Raw genomic sequence first — 23,843 nt, forward strand, 5'->3', positions numbered from 1 at the left:
TGGAATATTACTCAGGCATAAAAAGAAATGAAATTGAGTTATCTGTAGTGAGGTGGATGGACCTAGAGTCTGTCATACAGAGTGAAGCAAGTCAGAAAGAGAAAAACAAATACCATTCGCTAACACATATATATGGAATCCAAAAAAAAAAAAAAAAAAAAGGTTCTGAAGAACCTAGGAGCAGGACAGGAATAAAGATGCAGACGTAGAGAATGGACTTGAGGACACGGGGAGGGGGAAGGGTAAGCTAGGACGAAGTGAGAGAGTGGCATGGACATATACACACTACCAAATGTAAAATAGCTAGCTAGTGGGAAGCAGCCGCATAGCACAGGGAGATCAGCTCGGTGCTCTGTGACCACCTAGAGGGGTGGGATAGGGAGGGTGGGAGGGAGACGCAAGAGGGAGGGGATATGGGGGTATATGTATACGTATAGCTGATTCACTTTGTGATACAGCAGAAACTAACACACCATTGTAAAGCAATTATACTCCAATAAAGATGTTAAAAAAAAAGATGCTAAAATAATAAATAAATAAAGTTAAAAAAAAAAAAGAAGTCAACCTGACTCAAGATCAAATTGTATTTCCAATGCAATCTCATAAAAGAGTGAAATGGTACAGGGCTAAACCATTTAGACTTGGCATCAATTTACAGAAAATGACAAGCAGATAATTCAATGGTACAGATGAATAATGCAAAAAGAAAAGAATTAAACAGTAAGAAAATCAAAAATTAATGAGTGTGCATGGAGGAAAACAAATATTTTGGTAGAAGTTAGAAAGCAAAGTGAGATTAATCTTCACTATATATTTGTGAAATATTTTTAAAATCATACTAAATTTGTTGTCATAGTGAGATTATGTCAGTTTCAGAAAGAAACAGTACAGTAAAAGAACTATGGGAATGTACGATGAGGATGCTTATAATCACTCGCAGACTGGTAAGACTATCCTCAGTGAACAGTTATGAGAGACCATTAGTAACCAACACCTACCCTCACAACTCCCTCCATGAGGTCTGCGCTAACGTCTTGGTCATTTTTCCAGACCTTTCCCCGAGCCAACAATATAAAGTTTTCTAACAACTTTAGTTTCTCAGAAACTGATCATCTTGTAAAGTACAGTGTCTTTCCAAACTGGATGGCCACTTAATCAGAAATGCTCACTGTCACAGCGTTTTGGGGCTGGGTGGGTAATGGAACAGACAGAAAAGAACCTTAAGGCATGAATAAAGAAGAGCATCTAACTGACGGAAATGGACTATGGGAAGGAAAGAAAAAGTGATTTGTTACAAATAGGTGTTTCATATCAGGCTGAAATATTCAGAAGGGAAAAAAGGATAAAGAAGGCTATGGAAAAAAACAGAAACAGAAAACCTCTGCCCTCACAGACACCAGACTTTGATGTTATCCGTGGCTTAAAGAGTTTTAATCCAAATTCCAAAGTGTCAGTTCGTTCCAATGATCTGTGTTCTAATAAAGTAAATGTACATTTAATAAAGCCCACTTATCTATTACAGATGTTCCCCTCCAGATTTCCTTTTGCTTACTTTTAACAACAATTTGTTTAATTACAGTGAAGACTTCTTCTGAAAGCAGTCAACAGAAGATTTAAGGCAGTGATTCCCAACCTGGCTGCACTTTAGAATCTCCCAGGGAGCTTTTAAAACCCCAAGCCCGGGGCCCCACCCCAGAGACCTCAGTTTAATTGCTCAGGGGTGGGGCCCAGGTCCTGGTATGTTTAAAAAGCTGTTCAGGACTTCCCTGGCGGCGCAGTGGTTAAGAATCCACCTGCCAAAGCAGGGGACATGGGTTCGATCCCCGGTCCGGGAAGATCCCACATGCCGCGGAGCAACTAAGCCCGTGCGCCACATCTACTGAGCCTGCGCTCTAGAGCCCACGAGCCACAACTACTGAGCCCGTGTGCCACAACTGCTGAGCCTGTGCTCTAAAGCCCGCAAGCCACAACTACTGAAGCCCGCATGCCTAGAGCCTGTGCTCCGCAACAAGAGAAGCCACCGCAATGAGAAGCCCGCGCACCACAACGAAGAGTAGACCCCGCTCACCACAACTAGAGAAAGCCCGCGCGCAACAACAAAGACCCAACGCAGCCAAAAAAAAATTTTAAAAAGGCTGTCCAGGTGACTCTAATACGCGGCCAGGGGTGAGAACCACCAACATAGAGACAGAGCACAGACTGGGAGCAGGAGCAGGGCTGGGCTTCTCAGGGGGGGCATGTTTACCATTTTGCACAGAATCACGGAACACCCCCACACACACTCACTCTGACACCCCAAAAGCTCTCCCACTTGTTGCTAAACACCCTCTGAAGGGGCAGCACCAGCGCCATGTGAGAGCCGCTGGTCCAGAGAATGCATGGACCTGGTCTGCACTAACTTGGTCTCCCCCTCTGGGCGGCAGCTTCCTAAGCTCCAGTTCTGGTGTGCACGACAGCAGTCGTGTTCTAACCTTGCTTCCTAACAGCCAGGGTTAAGGGCTGGCTGGGGTAGCTGCCACTGGAGGCGGCCAGAAGCCCAAGCGGGAAGAGCTGGCCCCACTCCCCAGCTTCAAGCAGAGCATCTCCACCTTCATCTGTTTTACAGATTCAGGTTACCCATAAGTTTATGTTTGGAAAGAATGGCTCAAACGCTCAAAAAAAATTTGTTTTAAGTTTGAAAACTGCCAGACCTTCCGGTTCAAAAATACAAGTATTCAACTGAGAAACACAGTTCCAAACTGCAAGCTCCTGTCGTGTTCCTCCTGTTTCTAACCCCAGCACTTGGCACATGGCAGGAATTGTGTACGTGATGGTGAATGAAAGGAAGAAAGAAAAGAGGAATGAGGAGAAATCTGAGAAAGACGTCCTCTCCCCCTCGTTTGAATCTACTACCTTGAACACTCCTCCTTGACGTCTTCAGGACTGCAAATTCGTAAAGAGGTAGATTCAGCTCCTGCGTGTCATGTAGTTTGGCACACAGTGGCCTGACCACAGGGACTCTGTATGTGAGGCATTTCTCCGGAGAGGCATGTGGAAATTTGTTTCTTCTTTCAAGTATAGGTGTGTGGGTGGAGGGTGGGGTGGGAGGGGGCTGGACCAGCTCTACAGTGGCTCCCATGACCCTGGCCTCCTGTGCAAACCCCTTCCCTTGAACGTGGGCCGTGAATCGATTCTAACCAACAGAACACAGCCAAGGGATGGGAGTGAGTGCGTGCGTGTGATTCCATCACATTAAGACTGTAGCATCCTTCTTGCTAGGACACTCTCCCCCTTGCTGGCTTTTGGCCAAGTGGCCGTGTTAGGAAGACACAGGTAACGAGGCACTGAGGGCCATCTTCAGCTGATAACCAGTGAGACACTGAAGTCCACAGTACATTGGCTCACCTGCAAATAAATGCCGCCGACAACCTCCTTAGCTACAAAGAGTCTCCTTCCACAATCAAGCCTTCAGATAAGATTCCACCCCTGCCCGACAACCTGACTGCAGCCTTAAGGCAGAGGGGGCCCAGCTAAGCCGGACCTGGTCACCAGACCCACAAAAACTTGTGAGATTAAAAAACATATGGTGTTTAAAGCTGCTAAGTTTATGGTAACACCGTCATGCGGCAATAGATTACCGTAACTAAGGGTGGAAACAGCATGTTCCAGGGCCCTGAGGTGGGGAGGAGCCAGGCACAGGTGAAGACGTGGAAGCGGGGAGGGGTGGCTGGAGCTCAGCAAGCGTGGGAGGGAGGGAGGGCCCAGGTGAGGCTAGAGAGAGGCAGGCTCCACCGGGCACCTTAATGTGCTTGAATTTATATCCAGGGAACAGTGAAAGCTCCTGAAGAGTGCAAGCTGGGGAAGAAAAGTGATTTGATTCGCATTTTACTATTTTAAAAAGGTAACTCTGGCTGCTGTGGGGAGAATGAACCAGAGGAGGTCCAGAGTCGAGGCATGGCAGTCACGTAGGAGGCTCCTGTGGACGTGCAAGTGAGCAGCGGTGACAGTAACAATGGGAAGTGGAAGGATTAAACAAGTGAAGATAGAACAGGGGGTCCATGAACTTCGATGAGAAAAGAACTACACCCTTATGTCAGTAACCTCCAAATGAATACAGTATTGTGTTTAATTGTGAATATAGGCAACAACTCAGCAATACGGGCAGTACCTGTGACTTTTGAATCTCAGACTCTTTTATAATCCCAGTTACTATCATTACTATGAAGTATCATTTGTGTTTATCATTACTTCAAATTTATGGTAGTTACAGACCCACCACTAGATCTGTTATTTAAGAACATTTAAGAAGTACATATAGCATCATGTCACAAATCTGTGTTTCATTAAGACTTTTATAACTATTTAAGACTGATTCTGAAAACGTGTCCACAGCCTTCCTCACTCGAATGCAAAAGGGACCGAGAAACCCTGTGAGAGAGAGAGGAGAAGGGCGGCTTGATAGGGTTTGGTGCTGCACTTGCTCTTGGGGGTGAAATAAAAAGTCAGGGCTTAATTTGAAACATGTAGACAGTATTTTGAGCTCTGTTAGGAGATGAAACTACTTAAAGAGAGAACGTTGTATGAGAAGAGACGTGGAGGGCAGAAGCCCCAGGGAACTTCACCCTGGAAAGGCTGGACTGAGAAGAGAGATCTGATTGGGGAGGGGGGTGGGGAGGTGGTCCGAGAGGCAAGAGGAACACCCAGAGGAGGGTGTCCGCGCAGAGAAGCATCTCGGGAGGAAGGGAGGGGCGACCATGCTGAAATCTGTTAAAGAGGCTGCATAAGGTGAGGATCGTGTCCCCTGGGTTTGGCAATTTGTATGATGTTGGAAAAGATGGGCAGTTTCAGGCAGGGGAGGGAGGGGGGACAGGAATAGGTGAAGAATAACTGGAAACCGATAAAGTGGAAGAAATATGTGGATTACTTTCTTGAGAAGTTCTGATGTTGAGAATTTTTAAATGGGGTTATTGATGGAGAGGGAGGTTGTTTCTGTTGCAGATTGGGCACACCCAGAAGACCTCTGTACGTGAATCAGAACGATCTGGTAGAAACAGAGGGACTGATGATGCAGGAGAACACAAAACGACCGCCGGACTGAAGTCCCTGGAGAGGAGAGGGTCCAGGTCCAGAGCTCATGTGAACAGACCAGCCTCTGACAGAAGGAGGGAAGACACAGTCCCGGCTTGGTGGCAGGAAGCTCTAGAGCACCCGCTGCCTTTATTTGCTAAATGTTGGGGGGGATTCAGGGGCTGAGAGGCGTGGGGTGGTGGTGATGGCGAAGGGGTAGTTTAGCATGAAGAATGCAGACAGTATGACGTGGTTGTGGAGATGAGAACACGCGCAGCTGGAGGAGAATCTCACAAAACTGTGGGTAGTGGTCACTGCCCACTTGACGCTGGGGATCAAGAATTTACAGAGAGACGGAAGTCTGATTCTTTATCTTGTTTCTCCAACAACACTGAGCTGCTTGGGTGAAGGCACAGAGAAGCCAGCAGGTAGGGGTCACTCGGGATCGGGATTTGCCCAGCTCGATGTGACAGGAGGAGGAGAGGAGGGCAGGAAAGTCAAGGGTACCTGTAAGAGAGTGATTATGTACTATGAACTCTGGAATTTAAGCTGGAGAAGGAAGAAAGAAAGGAAAAGAAGACCTCTCAGAGAAAGAGCATAAGTGGGAATTAGGGAATTAGCTCCTAAGAGCGGGGGTAACTGTGGGTAGCTGTGGGTAAGGAGCAGGAAACACGGGTCACCTCCAGCAGGTGGCCACAATAACGAGGTAAATGGAGGGTCCACCAGCTGGCTAGAGCACCCAAGATTTCCAGAAGAGAGTGGACCGCATAGACTTAATGCCTCGCCTCCAGGGAGATGACAGCTTTATGACAGCTTCGGATGTACCCATTCGTTTGAGACAGGTCCTCCAGAAGGCAAGCTCCACAGAGCAGGGATCTGTTCGGTTCGCCCCTGTTTTCCCCAGAGCCTAGTGTTCGATAAATACTGTTGGGTATGAATGTCATTAAAACGTAATGAAGTAAGGAAAGGACAGGAAGCAACTGCAGCTCTGCACTGCACATAGGACACACTCTCACTGAAGCACTGAGTCGTGGCCAGACCACAGCCGGTCCCCGAGGGATAAAAGGCACGAGTTCCACGCTGACTTCAGAAATGTGGCCAACCGCCCATGGGGTGACAGAGCTTGTGACGTGGTGAGGCGCCGCAGCCGCTGACCAGGGTTCTGCCCACTGACCCAGGGGCAAGCAGAGAGTCATCAGTACGTCTGCTTCTTATTTCAGAATAACCACATTAATTCTTTCTTCAGATACCTTCATCTCTATAAACCATGTCTTGGTTTGACTCTGGGTTCTTCATTCAGGTAACCTATCCCAACAGACACTACGCTCATGCCCGCCTCAGAGAGGCCTCCCCACACCTCGGCGCTACATTAGGGCTCCCACTCCGCGCTGCTCCTCTGGAATTGGTAGCACAACTTTCTCTCCTTCGCTGCAAAACTCCCGGAAGAACCCTTAGCACCTGCCGTCCTCGCCTCATTGGCTCTTCCACCCACATTCCACTGGAACTGTTCACAGGGTGACAAAGGGCCTCCCGGTGCCCAAACCCAGCGGTGGTGGCCCCGCCCTCGCCTGACTTGACTACTCCGTCCCCTCTGACGACACCCTCTGTGGCAGGAAGAACAGTGCCCCACCAGGACAGCCATGTTCTAACCACCAGAACCTGTAAATGTAGAACAATTAAGGTTGCTAATCAGCCGGCCTGAAAACAGGGAAAGGATCCTGGACGATCTGTGTGGACCCAATGGAACCACAGGGGTCCTTAAAACTGAAGAGGAAGAGAGAGGTCAAGTCGGAGAAAGAGAAGTGACGACACAGCAGGGTCGGAGAGGCCCCACGTTGATGGCTCTGAACGGGGAGGGAGGGGGCCCGAGCCCAGGAGTGTGAGCGGCCTCTAGAAGGTGCAACAGGCCAGGGGACAGTCTCCTCTGGAGCCTCCAGAAAGGAACGCAGCCCTGGCCACACCTTGATTTTGGCCCAGTGAGACCCCTGTCGGACGGCTGACCTACAGAACTCTAACAATAAATCTGCGCGGCTTTAGGCCATTCGGTTTGTGGTGATTTTGTTACAGCAGCAAATAGAAAACCGATACAGCCTCCTTGGGCTCCTCCTTCTCCCGGCTCCCGGCTCCCGCCTGCCTGGTTCCCCGCTACTCCCTGGCTCTCCACAGCCTGCGTGGCTGGCTCCCCCCACTCCACTCAGGGCTCATCTCCTCCCTTCTCCATCCATCTTTTGCCCCAGAGTGATCTCATCCCGTCTAGCAGCTCTCCAATTTATGTCTCCAGACAGGACCTCACTCAGGCTTCGAGACGGGGGCCCACTCAGCACAGCCACTGCAGTGTCTAAGAGACATCTCCAGTCGATACAGCCCGGGAGAGCACTCGTGACCCACCCCCGCCCCGCCCCCTTCGGCCTCCTTTGTCTCAGCCATGAGCACCAGCACCAGTGCGGTAGCTGAGGCTGCAAACGAGGAACCCGTCTCGATCTCTCCTCCCCCACCCCCCATATCCAATCCCATGAGTCCTGACACCTCTGCCTCCAAAACACACCCCACTTTTCACCTTCTCCACTGCTTCCATCGTCTCTTGCCAAGATCGCCAATTACTGCAACAGCCTCTAACTGGTCTCTCTGCTTCCCCGTCAGTCACAGAGCAGCCAGAGAACAGCTCTGAAAATAAAGAATCCACATTATGCCTATCACCTCCTGATAGTTCAGCCTCCGATGACTTCCTGTTACTTGTAAAATTCCAAGTCTTTGTGCCTACAAAGCACTTCAGGATCCAGCCCCTGCCTACCCTGCCGATCTCATCTTCCCGATGTCCACTCTGCTCCAGCCACAATGTTGTCCATATTGTTCCTCAAGCCAAATGCATTCCTGCCTCAGGGCATTTGCACTTCTATTCCCTCTGCCTAAAATGTTCCCCTAGATCCTCAAGCAGCCCTCCTTCATCATTCGGATCTCCGCTCAAATGTCTCTAACAAAGGCCTTCCACAACCAACCCACCTCACGTGCTCACACCTCAGTATTCTGTTCTATTTTCTTCTTAGCACTCTCGGAAATTCTTATCTACTTACTTGCTCGTGTACTGTCTTTCCTTCTAAACTGTAAGTTGCATGACAACAGGAACCTCGTCTGTCTGGGATCCTTAGCACCCTCAACCAGTGCCTGGCACATATGAGCCCTCAAAAATATTGCCGAAGGCATGAATGAAGGCATGAAACCCAATGGAATACCAGAATGCTGTGGTCAATAAACACGATGCTGTGGCTCACCGTCCAAAAGGCCCAAGATATACGCAACATATTAGGAGAAAAGCCAGGCTACAAAACTACATGTACAGTACACCCATTCTGAGTTAACAAATAATAAAATATATGCCTGCATCGGCACAGGAAAATGTCTGAAGAGACATACATCAGAAAGTCAACTGTTCCTCTCTGATGGCAGGCTTCAGGGTGACCTGGCCATCTTTCGACCTGGGCTGCACTGTGTGAAGTGGGGGTGGGGAAAGTCCTCCCTCCCCCAAGGCTTCCTGCCTTGCTTCCGGCCTCACCCTCACTCACCCTGACGCGGAGAACCGCGGGGTCTGAGACAAAGAAGTGAGCGTGCTGCGTCAGTCCTCCCTCCCGTGACTGAGGGAAGCTGCTCGCGTGCAGGGAGCACACGTTCCCACCCTCTGCTCCAGGTCTCAGGTTCTTCAGGGGCAGCTCCCGTAGATTTGTTTGGCGACACCAATGACTATCACTAAGCCGGGCTGTCGCACTCAGGGGTGACGTATTAGCAGCACACTTGAGTAGAGACCTAACAAATCTGTTGTTGGATTCTTCACGCACTCATTCATTCAAGGAACAGGCACTGAACACCCAGTAGGTGCCCCTAAGTTAAGTCTAAGCTCTTGGGATCCGTCAGTGAACAGAGCACATGAAGATTCCCGTCCACCAGGACCTGACAGCCGAGCAGGGGCAGCCACACAACACACAGTAAAAAGAAGTAACTTACACGCTGTATTAGATGGTGATCCATGCTAATGCCAAAACACTTATGTCTCACTATCCTCACTTATGAAATGAAAGATACGTAATCACCACACAGCAGGTTCTCTGAATTGCCTGAGGAACGGATTGTTAAAAATTACTGGAAAATGCTTAAATATAAAGTTCTGATTGATAATAATTAAACCATTTAACAAAAATGATTCTTAAATGATTAGAGTTAGGAAGTCTAAATTTTGCTCAACAGCACAAAAATAAAATAAAACTTTAACATGCACATTAACAACTGGTCTTCTGATGCCAGGAAAGGGGAGCCTGTCACCACATAGTTTAAAGACATGTCAGGAAAAATGGGAAATGACTACACTCTGACCTCAATTTTATAGATCCTGCTTAATCTGAAGCTATTTTAATGTATCCTTCCTCAGAAATGGGAAGCAGATGGCATTTTCCCTTCCTTTCAATTCTTTCTAAACTTGTATTTAAGTGTTTTTTCCCCTTCTCTTTCTGAAAAAGCAGCCTTTTGCAGCCTTTTCTAAATAAGAACCCCAGGTCCAATTGGAAAGCCTCCCTCTTGGCAGCTTCTCTGTCCCCCACACAGCGCACTAAGAGGGTGTGACCTCTCAACACTTTGTCCTTGACCTTCTGTGTTGAGACTTTCCCCTTCCCAACAGTGATACCCACTGGCCTCTTTAAAAGAGAACTATTTCAGGCATGAGCTACACACAAAATGATGGTCTCTCTTTCGGGGGCTTGGCTTCTTGAAAAATTCCTGGAGCTAATAAGCGATTATACAAGATTAAAAATAGAAAGTCTATCACTTTCCTATAAGTCAGAAATGAACGAGCGAAGTTTGAAATTTAAAACACAATGCTATTTACATCAGCACACCCCCCAAAAAAGGAATTAGGTATAAAAACAAAATATGTATAAGAGCTATATGAGGAAAACTCCAAAACTCTGATGAATTAAATTTAAAAAAACTAAATAAATGAAGAGATAGTCCATATTCATGGATAGGAAGACTCACTATTGTCAAGATGTCAGTTCTTCTCAACTTGATCTATAGATTCAACACAATCCTAATCAAAATCCCAGCAACAAATTAATTCTAAAGTTTACAAGGAGAGGCAGAAGACCTAGAATAACCAACTCAGTATTGAATGAGAAGAACAAAATCAGAGGACTGGCACCATCCGATCTCAAAACTTACTACAAAGCTACAATAATCATGACAGTGCGATACTGTCCAAAGAACAGACAAATAGATCAGTGAAACACAGAACAGAAAGCCCAAATATAGACCCACGTAAACATAATCAACTGATCTTTGACAAAAGAGCAAAGGCAATACAGTGGAGTAAAGACAGTCTTTCCAACACTTCCAGATAGTGTTGGAATAACTGGACACCCATGTGCCAAAAACAGTGAACTCAGATACAGGCCTTACATCCTTCACAAAAATCAACTTGAGGGACTTCCCCGGTGGCACAGTGGTTAAGAATCCGCTTGCCAAAGCAGGGGACACGGGTTCGAGCCCTGGTCTGGGAAGATCCCACACGCCGCAGAGCAACTAAGCCCGTGCGCCACAACTACTGAGCCTGTGCTCTGGAGCCCGCGAGCCTCAACTGCTGAGCCCGTGTGCCACAACAACTGAAGCCCACGTGCCTCGAGCCTGTGCTCCACAACAAGAGAAGCCCCCCCCAATGAGAAGCCCACGCACCACAATGAAGAGTAGACCCAGCTCTCCGCAACTAGAGAAAGCCCACGTGCAGCAATGAAGACCCAACGCAGACAGAAACAAATAAAAATTTTAAAAATAAATAAATTTACAAAAAACAAAAAAAAGATGCTCCACACCACATGTCACCAAGGAAATGCAAATTAAGACAACAATGAGATACCACTATGTACCTATTAGAATGGCCAAAATCCAGAACACGGACAACACCAAACGTTGGTAAGGATGCAGAGCAAAAAGAACTCTCATTCATTGCTGGTGGGAACACAAAACAGTACAGCCACTTTGGAAGACAGTTTGGCAGTTTCTTACTAAACTAAACATAGTCTTACCATACGATCCAGCAATTGCACTCTTTGATATTTACCCAAAGGAGCTGGAAACTTATGTCTATGCAAAATCCTGAACATGAATGTTTATATCAGCTTTATTCATAATTGCCAAAACCTGGAAGCAACCAAGATGTCCTTCAGCAGGTGAACGGATAAATAAACTGCAGTTCACCCAGACAATGGAATATTATTTAGCGCTAAAAAGAAATGAGCTACCAAGCCATAAAAGGACATGGAGGAACCTTAAGTGCAGATTACTAAGTGCAAGAAACCAATCTGAAAAGGTTACGTGCTGTATGATTCCAACTCTATGACATTCTGGAAAAGGCAAAACCGTGGAGACTATAAAGAGATCAGCAGTTGCCAGGGGCTGGGGGGATAAACTGGCAGAGCACAGAGGATTGTTAGAGCAGTAAAACTAATCAAATCATCGTGTGAAACTAATCTAATCGTTGTATGAAACTACACTGATGGATGCACGTCATTATACATTTGTCCAAACCCACAGAATGTGCAACACCAAGAGTGAACCGTAATGTAAACCATGGACTCTGGATGATGATGATGTGTCGACGACCTAAGTTCACTGACTATAGAGAGGTACCACTCCAGTGGGGGATGTTGACAGTGGGAGAGAGTGCACAAAGGAGGGGGTAGGGGCTGTATGGGAACTCTCTGCACTCTCCCCTCAATTTTGCTGTGAACCTTAAACCACTCTAAAACTTAAGTCTTAATAATAAAAAACAGCAAAAAATAGAAGGTGTGGCCTGGGTTCAAGGGTTTCGGCTGTGACTATACCTGGAGCCCAGCCCCTCAGGCACCTGCTCACTTTAACTTCAGGCTCAGGTGGCTCTACTTTCCAGCCCAGGTCAAGCTACTTTTCAGCTTCCTGGTTTCTTGGACACAGGAACCTTTCCCTTTTTTCCATCAACTCCTTTGAAATCCCAGTAAAGTGAATTCAGTGCTAAATGAAGCTTGCCTCAGAATTCCACCTTGGTTCTACCGCAGCTGCCCGACCTGGACGTGCACACACATCCACTAAACCCTGTTCAATTCCCCAGAGCTGGAGCTTCTCCAACTTTCCACATTTCTCCCCAAATGTAAACAGCAAGTTCTTTAAATGTTACATTTATTTCAACTCTACACCCTTCACCAGACCAGAGAACACACAACCACTGAAGCATATGAGAAAGCTCCATGAAATCCACACATCCTGCCCATAAAATTCTCCCTAACAGAGAAAACACTCTCCCAAACACATACTTATCTTTCATCACATTCACCCCAGCCCATCTGTGGTTTCTCATCCATCTAGAAAGGAATTCTTTTTGCACTTTTTCTTTTTTTCCCCCAGGCTTCTAAAAAGCATTAAAACCAGAAAACAGGTTATTTTTTTAGGAACTTCTTTTAAAATCTCCAACAGAATTTCATAATCACCAAGACAACAGAATTTATCATTAGAAACATTTGGTAGGTAGTATTAAAAAGACTGGAAGGTGGTAGACAGGTAGGTAGGTAAGTAGGTAGATGCTGTCAGCTTTAGGGTTTGGCTGTTTTCAGCTATCTGGGCCAAATGGAGATGGAAGGAGGGGATGGGGTGGAGATTATCCTTCATGCTCCCTCTTCAAAAAAAAAAAAAAAGTCACAAAAATTGGAATATGCCTCCACATACCCCTACCACTGCCACCCATACTTTAAAAAGGGCTCCCTATATTATACTTCAGGTAAATACCCAAAAAATAACTTTGCATTTCCTGACTTCTAGGCACATGAGACATGAGAAAAAGACTCTACAAAGCATAACTGCATCCCATATAGCCAAAGCACGCTGAAATATACTTGAGTGGTTGAGGGGTAGCAAAGCTGAGACTAAAGCCAAGAGAAGTTGCTCAGAATACATGTCCGGGAGGCTGGGATTCCTCATCTTGATGAGTTTCACCTGGAACGTGTTAGACACGCCCATTCTCAGGCCCCACCCCAGACCTACTAGGGCAGAAACGCTGGGGTGGAGCCCAGCAATCTGGGTTCTAACAAGCCCTCCAGGTAATTCTGACGCCAGCTCGGCTTGAAAATCACTAAGCTAAAAAATGCCGGGCTCCCCTGGTGGCGCAGTGGTTAAGAACCCGCCTGCCAATGCAGCAGACACACGTTCGAGCCCTGGTCCGGGAAGATCCCACATGCCACGGAGCAACTAAGCCCATGTACCACAACTACTGAGCCCGCGCTCTAGAGCCCACAAGCCAAAACTACTGAAGCCAGCGTGCCTAGAGCCCGTGCTCCTCAACAAAAGAAGCCACTGCAATGAGAAGCCCGTGCTCCTCAACAAGAGAAGCCACTGCAATGAGAAGCCCGTGCACCACGACAAAGAGTAAACAAAGAGTAACCCCCGCTCACCGCAACTAGAGAAAGCCCGCGCACAGCAACGAAGACCCAACACAGCCAAAAATAAATAAATTTTTTAAAAAAATTTTTTTTAAAGAATGCCAGCCTTTCCAGGTGTCTTCCCTCTTCTGTCTCAGCTGACGTTTCAGTAGGGCTCAGCTTCTCCTCACGGGAATCAACACCACCAAAATCTCCCAACATTACTGAAAACAGTGGGCTCTTTTATCCCCACACAACCCATCGATAAAGAGTTCACAGAATATACAGAGTTTTAATGCAACTGAAAACTCTACAAGCCCCTACCATCCAACTTAAAAAATGTGGGTCCAAAATGCATCCTCATTTGCGCTTTAACATTTTAAAAAAACAATGTCAGGAGACAGCGCTATACGTTAAGACCTGGGTAAAAGCACAGTCTCTTCAGTTGTCAACTCCAGTGCTAGACGGGTATGAAAACTTGGAGAAGATACCAAAGAAGAACAGGCAGCCCCCTGAAGAGAGGCTGCCTGCCCCTTGAAGGTGCCGACTCCACCAAGGCCAGAGGGACAGAAAACCCCCAGAGGGTGACGAAAATGTTGTGGAATTAGATGGTGGTGATGGGTGCACCACTTTGTGTACATACTACAGACCACTGAATTGCACACCTTAAACATAAAAATAAATGAAAGGATGACTAAGAGTTGTTTTTTTTTTAAAAAGTAAACTCCCGAGCTGGCACTCTCAAACAACTCTGGAAGCAACAGTGATCTAGCCTCCAAAACTGGAGAGCTGGGCTTAAGACAAATCTTTAAAGGTCTCAAAGCATAACCTCATACGACCGACCACCAAAGACACAAAAGAGGCTTAGCAGGTATCTTACCTAACACTCAGCTGACTGGGGGCAGAGCCAAGACTATACTTGTTTCTAACCTACCAACTCTGTATCCTTTCCAAGACATCAGTGATCCTTGCGTTCACTAAGAAAGTTTTCATTTCATATCTTAATTCACAATCTGAAAAAGTAAAACCCATAACAAATATATTCTAACATGCAAATTCATTGCTCAAGTCTGTGATTTGCAATTACAGTGGCAGGGGTACCCAGCAGTGTCATTTAAGTTGTTCTTGGACTAATGAGAAAAACCAGAAGTGAACTTAAGACTAAATGATATATTTGCACCAAGGCCTAATGACAGCCTTAGAGAAAGGCTTGTTGAGCAAAAAGCTGTTTATGACTAGTTCAGTGGGGGAGGGGCGGGATAACTGCAGGGCACACAGTAGTGCCACGCGCCAAATTCAAAAGAACCTGCCTAAGAACAGTCAGGGTTATATTCATGTTGCAAGAGACAATTTAGTTTGGGCAAAACATCATCCATTGCATTGAACTAATGTTCTTAATATAAATTTTATTAGTTTTGTGGTTTCTTTTATGTAATGTATACATCTATTTGAGTTTTATACTTATATTCACAGAAGAATTCTAAGAATTAAGAAATTTATCCTGAGTTTTTGTGTTTTTCCATATTTCATTCATTCAGCAAATATTTACTGAACACTGAGTATGGGCCAAATATTCTTCTATGTGCTACATTTTGAAGTAATATAATAAAAATAGTTTAGGTCAAACTGTGCTGGTTCTACAGAAATGTTCTTCCTTTAAATAAGAATTTCTTTAACATCTTATTCAAATTTTATAAACACTACCCTACTCTCTGCAGGTAAGATCTGCTTCTTTTACTGCTCCTCAGAGCCAAACGCCATCCGTATTGATCTCTCTTCTCCTGTCTCCCCTCTCTGACGTGGAAGGACGTGCTGCCCCCAGCTTTCCAATGCACCCTCTGCTGCCACCTCTGCTACCACCAATGCCAAGGTGACGCAGGCTGTCTGACAAACAGGCCTGTGCTCATTTGGATCTCAGTATCCATTTACCTCACTTCATACTAAGCTAAACTGAGGAATTATGGTTAACCCAACTGCTACAAAATTAACATTTAATTACAAATTTGGTACCATATACAAAAATCAAACGCTTTCACTCTTAAAACCTGGCTCTGTGTGTTGTGGGTCATATGTGCATTTTCCTCTTTGTGATTTAACCAGAAAAGCCCTGCCTGGCCTCAGAGAATGACCTGGGACCAGTCAAACCCTTAACACTACCAAAATATCTCACTCACCTTTATAATCAGAGTATAAAAATACTTTTCAGTTTAGCTCACATCTTGGAAATTTGAAGAGTCTTAAATGATCTCCAAAACATGTGGGTCTGTGTTTCAAAAAGATAATACGTAAATACACTAGTAAAACCAATCAATGAAAAAATTACAGCCCTAAATCTATGACTTTATAAGTTATACAGGCAAAAATTAAAAATATAAAAATACTCAAGAATATATGCCTGTACAAAAAAATGATTCTAAAACTTTTTTAAAGTAAGGTGGCTTCTTGTTGTTAAAACAAAATAACTGAAATGAAATATAATTTAATAATTTTCAAAGTCATAAAGTCCATTTTTCTTACTTGAATATAAAAAGTTGAGGGAAAAAAGTATTCAGGATTTAAAAGGGTAATTCTCTCGCTTTGAAAAGCATTATACTCAAGGAGTCTTTCTTCTTCAGCTTCTCTGGTATGGCTGAGAATGCATCAGTCCACATGTGTACTGCTCCCTCGACAGACATTTTTACCATTAAAAAAATGCATTTAACATGAAAATCTCTGAAGCTACCACTAACTACAAACCTGTGCTGCAACTTTCTTTAAGATCAATACAAACTAGAATTCTTTTTTGTTTGCTTACTCTGGAGGAACTTTGTATTAGAGGGAAAACAAACAAAAGAAAGAGCATTAATAGTTCAAAAATAGCAGCACACAAAAATGATCTGAACATATGTAAGGAGAACATTTTCATTAGAAAAGGTTCATGGTGCTGCATTAGTTTGGCTTTGGAAGAATGCCATTTGAAATCCAGATCCAGCAAGTGGGGAATGCAGTAGTTACCTTTTAAGTCAAACAGCTAATTAATGACTAAACAAAAGGAATTTCAGTCTGGACAACATATATGGAGCACTAATATGTGTAATTATGAAGTAGTCATTTGTGTAATCAGAAAGCTGCATTAGCATAATTATTTCTGGCTCTGGGCCTTAAAAATATTAACTTAAAATGCAGAAAATTGTAATAGTTCACCTAATGAAGATGTGAATACCAAACTGATTATGAAATAAGAGTTGGTTCTTTAACAAATGTGCTCTGTGTTTAATACATTCTTTCTCTCCTGCCCAGGATATAAAAATCAAGCCTATCAACCCTCCAGTTGTGCACAGGTACAAAATTTCTATTTTTTAATATATTGTCTTCCTCATCCAGAGCCCACATGTGAATATTCATTATTAAGAATCAAAACTCCGGGGGCTTCCCTGGTGGCACAGTGGTTGAAAATCTGCGTGCTAATGCAGGGGACATGGGTTCAAGCCCTGGTCTGGGAAGACCCCACATGCCACGGAGCAACTGGGCCCGTGAGCCACAACTACTGAGCCTGCGCGTCTGGAGCCTGTGCTCCGCAACAAGAGACGCCGCGATAGTGAGGGGCCCCCGCTTGCCACAACTAGAGAAAGCCCTCGCACAGAAACGAAAACCCAACACAGCCAAAAATTAATTAATTAATTAATTTTTTAAAAAAAGAATCAAAACTCCTTCCCTAAGAAATGAGTGTTTGCTACTTTTTTTTTTTTAATCCTCAGAAAAAAATACATTAAGTTTACGTATAATACTGGAAAATGCAAAATGAAAAAAGAAGCAAATGAATAAAACAAAAGGATTAGAAGTCACTAAACAGCACGAGATCTTGGAAAAGTCTTATTTGAAATCATTCTTTGGGACAGAAATGTAGAAAGTATGGACTCCAAAATCAGGCTATATAGGCTTGGACTTCCAAGGCCACCACTTTCAGCTACTTTAACATCTCTGTGGCTCAAGTTTCCTCATCTATATTGTACGAATAATCACAAAACCTACCTCACAGTATTAGTTCAAGGAGTAAATGTGATTATTCACAGAAAGAACTCAACAGTGCCTAGCATACAGTAGATGGTCAATAAATGTTAGCTGCCATAATGACCATCATCACCATCTCCATATTGTTTTCAGAACCTGGGAAAAGAGTGTTTATGGCTGAGAAAGCATAATCTAAAATTGATTTGTTTTTAGATACAACAGTTATTTTGCAATTGCAAATAACATTCAAGAAGGGCAGGAGATCTTACTTATTCCAGTGAGTTAGAAAAGGTTAAAAGTGCTTAAGTAGGCCCTAAAATCTGTCTTGTCTTCTAAGAGTCTTCCTTTTCAGTGACTTTCAGCTTTACCAAATTTGCATGTGAACCCACAATACTAATCTTATATTAACTCTTTTTAATCTGAAACTAAACTCCAGAATGGATCTGCCAGGTACGCTAATGTGGTTAAGGGTTATGCGTCTTTAATTCAAAGCCTAGACGACACACAGTAGAATGAATGTTCCCAAGAATTAATCAGCAACGTAGAAGAAATGAAGCTCAAACAGACAGGCCCTGTCAAGTGTGCTACCTTGACCGAATTATTTCACCACTTTCTACCACACTCCCTCATCTGTAAAAGGAAACATTACACACCTTGCAATACCATTAGAAGGCTCAGAACTAACGATACACAGCACCCAGTCACCAGCAGGGAGCGGGCGCTGATACACGGCGACACGTGAAAGTGCACCATCTCGCCCTCCCTCTCTCAACAGATGCGCACGCACAGTACACACGGTGGGTTTTCTCAAGTAACCGCAGATGTTACAACACAGGTCTGAGGAAGGGACTCTCTCAAAAGTACAGAAGAGTCAAATTATACCCAGGAACTCAACTGTATACACCCAGCAGAGAGAGAGAGAGAACACGGGCGACAGAGAAAGATGACAGTTGACATCTCATACAGGCAACCCCGGCCGCCAGTCTGCTTGGCGAACAGATGCTGTGCAGAGAGTGAGATGGAAAACACCCACGTGGGCTGTGCTCGCAACTGCGCTTGTGCCACACGCCCCTCCCAGTGCGAGTGCCTGGTCCCAGGAAATGGGACCAACAGGAATGTAGTTTTTGTACAACACAGCTCCTAAATACCAGCCGACTCCTTCACGGGGGGTCCTCCACCAGCACACGGCAAGCTACCCCAACCCCAGGGGGAGGGCGGACCCTTCGCAAAGCGGGGTGGCTACACCCTACTCCCTGAGCGACTGAAGAGGTTCCACGGGCAATGCTGCCTGAACGTGACTCCGCCTCACACGGGGCCACAAAGCCCCACTGCGACACACCTCCTTCAGGTCTCAGTGGCGACATTAAGGATGGCAGGCTGAAAGACATGGGAAAATGCCAAACCCAGCCAGGTCAAAGAAACAAGTACTTTCACGGGAGTACTAATTGTTTTGTTTCTATTATCCGAGCCAGTAAAAAAAAAAACATGACATGTCACCATCACCGCGTAACACCCTACAGAATTAACAACTCCTGCTGTCACTCCAAGATTCCCGTTTTTTTCCTAAAGCCAAAAATCAACAAGAAAAAAAAAGCCAAAGTCCTCTACACAGAAATATGGGCCAACCTTTGAATTCAGTTCTGTCGTAGGAGTTTTTGTTGGTTTTCGGCAGGCAGATCACCGAAAGCACAACCGATGGCAAGGGAAGAGGGCGTGTGCCTTGGCCCCTGCCAGCCGAGCCCCCCCTGCCACGCCCCCGCCCTCCACAGGAGCACACACTCTTCTACCCACATTTCAGCAGCAGTGACAGCTCGGGCAAACACCCCACATTTCTCAGACCCCAGTCTCACACTGCACCGGTCGGAAGGGGATGCAGTCTCCCCTCTTAGGACTTGAACTTAAGCCACACAGGGACCTAAACCAGTGGTCTCCGAGGGGCTAGGTGTACTGGGTCCTAGAAGAAAATGCAGAGTGACTTCTTATCTGCCTCTTAATTTTGTCCTCTATAAAAATTCCTTATTGGGTGTTTCATAATGTATCTAAAATATTAGTAAGGTGGAACATGTAAATAATTTAGAGGTAAACAAATCTGTGAAAGTTGAAGGGCTGTGCTCAAAAGTTCCAAAAAAGTTTTGAAACCACTCATCTAAATAATCTACCAACTAAATTCCTGACAGTTACCCCCAGCTTCGTAAGACTCTTTAGACCACTAACTTTAATTCACTAATCAATTGCTGGTTTCAAATATAATTTCAAGTCATAATTAAAATAAATTGCCAATTACATAAAAAGATAACACTGAAAAAATTATATGTTTTGTTACATTTATAAAAAAACTGGAACTAATGTATAATAACATAGTATCAAATCCTGTTTCAGGGATTACTAAGAAACTTACTGAGTTCTTTAATATTTCATGATCTAGTTTTGACTTACTGAATGGCCCCCAAATTGTACTATTTTGCTGACAGAGTAATGATCTATGATTAGGACTAATTTTCAGCACCTTTACTTTGTTTTCATGTCTAAAATGTTTGAAACAGTTAATAGATGACTGATTAAAACAACAGGCATCCAAACTAGCTGTTTGTCAAAACAAAAGTATTCTGTCTGAGGGGGGGAAATATAATTTATTCAAATAATCAAAATATACATACCTTAAAAGAAGTTTAAAATCAGTTGAGACAAGGTAACAAAACTATGAGGTTCTAGTGAGTATTTAACTCTGTAAACTAGGATAAGTGAAGAGACTTTCACATAACCTCTTATAACTCAAAACAAAAGCATTGTAAGTCAAGAATTAGAGAAAACAATTTTTTAAAAATAAGGGTAAATAGGCAGCACTATTTTCTTCTTGTATCTTAACAAAACTGAGTGCCCAGTACAGGGCAGGGTGTTATATTTATAACTTAACTTGGAAGTATTGATAAATGTTGAACCAGCAACACGAATTGATTGAGACCAACTTTGTAAAACCAATAACCCCAGCCATTTGAATTAAAGGAATAGAATTCCCAGCATGATGGACACAGACCCAATTCTCATCACCACACTAAATGGGTATTACCCTAAATTGAAATAGTCAGATTTCAAAATAAAAAAGATGACAAAGCAATCCACCCCTAATATTAAGACTTCCAGATTAAGATTTACCAAAAAAGGAAACATCATCCAACAAAATAAACTCCGATTCACTCTACTTCATCAATCTTCCTTCTAACTGAATGTCAGATCAACAACCTACTATACAGCCTTCATTCTTAATACAAATTCCTATCGTTAAGGTAAACCAGTTAATTCTCCATGCAAACTTTCTTCATCAGAGAGGACAAGAGCTATTTTGCTAATAAGAACCCTGCCCTTCCAAATTCTACAGAAACTTCACATTGTCAAGACACGGCACATTCTGTGGAACACTGGAGCTGTACCCTTATCAATTCATGACAACATTAAGAACTAAGGTTTAACTGAGATGCGAACAGAGTCAACCACCAAATGCAACACACCAAAATGCAAGAAAACACAAAGACAGAAACTCATGCTACCTTAGTAAGTCAGCGTGCACATTTGATATTTTTCAACACAAGCCAAGCAGATCAGAGACAGGTCAAAAAACATGTTGGTTTCTGTCAAATCCAAATTAAGTATTCTTCTCATTTACAATTTCCTAGTTCAATATTTTGAATTTAAAGCTAATATAAAGTAGTACTATGCAAAATGACCTAGCGAGTTTGCCCTTAAAAAAAGTTGTACCCCTAAAAATAGAAATTTATCTACCTCATTAGTGTTCCAACGGTGCCTCTCTTTGGGTAAACTTGAACATTTCGGCAGACATTCAAGCAGCTTTTTCGGTAAAAAGATTTTTACATGACTACTATTGCTGTTCCCATGATCATCTATAAAGAAGAAAACAATAAATTCAGAGAAGATCATAGAGAAAATCTCCTGTTAAGTACACTGACAAGGTCAGAAACAGCAGCTGAGTTTTAGTCACTGGGAGACCAAGAGCATTATTCCTCTTAGTTAACAAAACTCATTTACACACTTATCAGATAGACGGCAGCAGGAATGTGGTCAAGAGGCTCTAAAATAAGATTGAGCTTTTTGCTCCATGGCGAGCAAATGAACAGGGAATACCCCAGCAGCTGCCCATAAACAGAACGTTGCTTTTAAAGGTTCTTTCACCAGGTTTCCATGAAGTACATCAAAACTACAAAATGATTTAAACTCACAACACCTAGAAATCTTCTATTAACAGCTGAAAACGTTTTTAAGGTTTTTAGAAAAGAGGAATTATAATAAAATATGACTGCTTACTTTACTGATAAACTAATACTACTTCATCCCCTAGAATACAAATGAGACTTATCCTTTCCAAAGAAAATTACAAATCTTATACATATAAGGAATTTAAACCTCCAGTTAGCTACCTAGGTAATACAGAGGCTGGCCTTTCTAGCCTAAATCTAAAAACATACACTTTTAATTAATTTGATTTACATATATATCTATACGATTAATGTATTTCATCAAAACGTAACTCTTCTAAATCAGTGAGGGAAAAGCTCCTTACTTTCAGACTAGATGGTATGTCTATCTGATAATCAGTCTCCCTGATACTTTCTAAAAGAGATCTTTTCCTTTTTTCGTTCACTTATTTATTTACATATCATTTCTTGTTTCATTCCTGTAACAAAGTCCCTTTGCCTGGCTCCTAATTTCTTGCCAGGTTTGACACATTTAGGTCAAAGTTTCAAATTACCCACTCCAATTTTTTTTTTAATGCCAAATGGAAGTCCCAACATCCAAAGGGTACAATGCATAACTGGGTACTAAGGAGCAATACATTAAAATACTGAAGACTGAATTTGCTCCAGAAGTCACAGGTGAAATAACTTACTCTGATATCAGTAAGGTAAAAAAGGACTCCAAGTCAAGAGCCCAGGATTCTTGCCCAGTTCTGCTACTTTCTAATTGTGTGACCTTGGGTAAGTTACTTAATATTTTCAGCTTTCCCAAATCAAGGAGAATGAGATAATCTCTAATTCTCCTCCAGGCATAGATCCCTAGAGAATTTACTGTCACATTCAGTAATTTTAAATGCCTTACAATTAAACAACCTTATATAGGCGTACAGGTATTAGTTAAGAATGTTGAAAGTGAAATACAGTAGTATATTTTTCCAGTCATTTACTACAATTTTGTTTAGCACAGACTGTTTTTTGAACATGCGAAAAACATAAAAGAATAAAAAATACTTCTACAGTCATAATAAAATCTTCTCCAAACACTTTTCATCTGATGAACACATTTCTTCTCAAGGAAAAGATCTTAACAGGGAAATACTGGGTATAGAAATAACATCTAAAAAATTTACTACATCTTCCTATAGGGAAGAACTTGAGAGTTTTAGCATATTAAATCTTTTTTGGCCCATGAACTACACAACCAGTTGAATTATAATGCCTATCCTCTATTTCTATAAGCAGTATAAAAACTTGAAAAACTTAAAAATTGACTGCTTTTAAGAATCCAAAATTTTAATTTAATAGCAAAATAAAATTAAACTTGTAAAAAACCTTGCTACGAAACCAAAAAAAAAAAAAAGGGTTTAACTAAAAGCAAGTTCATAGAAAGTTCTGTATTAATTACACACTAGAAAACCTTTGTAATTTTATGTGCTTATGCATGCTCCCTGCACTTCACCCTCCCAAGGGAGGTACCATGGGCCATAAAACTTTACAGTGCACAATACCAAATCACATGAGCCTTTACCTCCCTTCTCTTTCCCTAAAATGGTTTTACTCTGCTCTTTAAAAATCTCCCCTGATGTGTATAATCTTCAAAGTAGAGGTGAAAAAATTCTAAAATCTATACTCAATTCTGATATTTACCAATTACAGGGTACCTTCTACGAAAACAGTACTATGCTAGATGTTCAATCAATTGGCTTACTTTGAATAGTACATGACTAGTCATAGCTCCTAAAAAACTACTTACGTATAATTGTGACAATGAATGGAATATGAAACCCCAGCTTCTATTTCTCTGTTTGTGGTCACAACCTGATGTTAATCATCTGTCCTTTTAGCCTCCTTGAAGAACCCAGCTGTCCTTCGCATACGAAGCATATGAGTGAGTGTGTGGGGGTGTGTGGGGGTGTGTGGGGGTGTGTGGGGGTGGGGAGAGGGAGGGAGACGGAGGGGGGGGAGAGGGAGAGAGGGAGAGGGAGAGAGGGAGAGGGAGAGAGGGAGAGGGAGAGAGGGAGAGGGAGAGAGGGAGAGAGGGAGAGAGGGAGAGAGGGAGAGGGAGCGAGCACTCTTTTCAACAGCACAACTAACTGCTAGAGAAAAGGCTTCTGTCTTCCACTCTGATACCCAATCA

General features: G+C 43.4%; 1 protein-coding gene across 16 annotated transcripts in view; it reads right to left on the minus strand.

The window, feature by feature from the left end:
* The window catches only part of CAMTA1 (calmodulin binding transcription activator 1), an 899,438-nt gene that overhangs the window by 829,607 nt on the left and 45,988 nt on the right, over positions 1-23,843 (minus strand). For all 16 annotated transcript variants that reach the window (XM_082467637.1, XM_082467635.1, XM_082467634.1 and 13 more), the window contains one exon: positions 21,237-21,355. In XM_082467637.1, the coding sequence (XP_082323763.1) occupies positions 21,237-21,355 (119 nt within the window). The remainder of the gene's footprint in view (positions 1-21,236; positions 21,356-23,843) is intronic.

Source organism: Balaenoptera physalus (assembly GCF_965194825.1).
Source record: "Balaenoptera physalus genome assembly, chromosome: 1".
NCBI classification, from domain to species: Eukaryota; Metazoa; Chordata; class Mammalia; order Artiodactyla; family Balaenopteridae; genus Balaenoptera; species Balaenoptera physalus.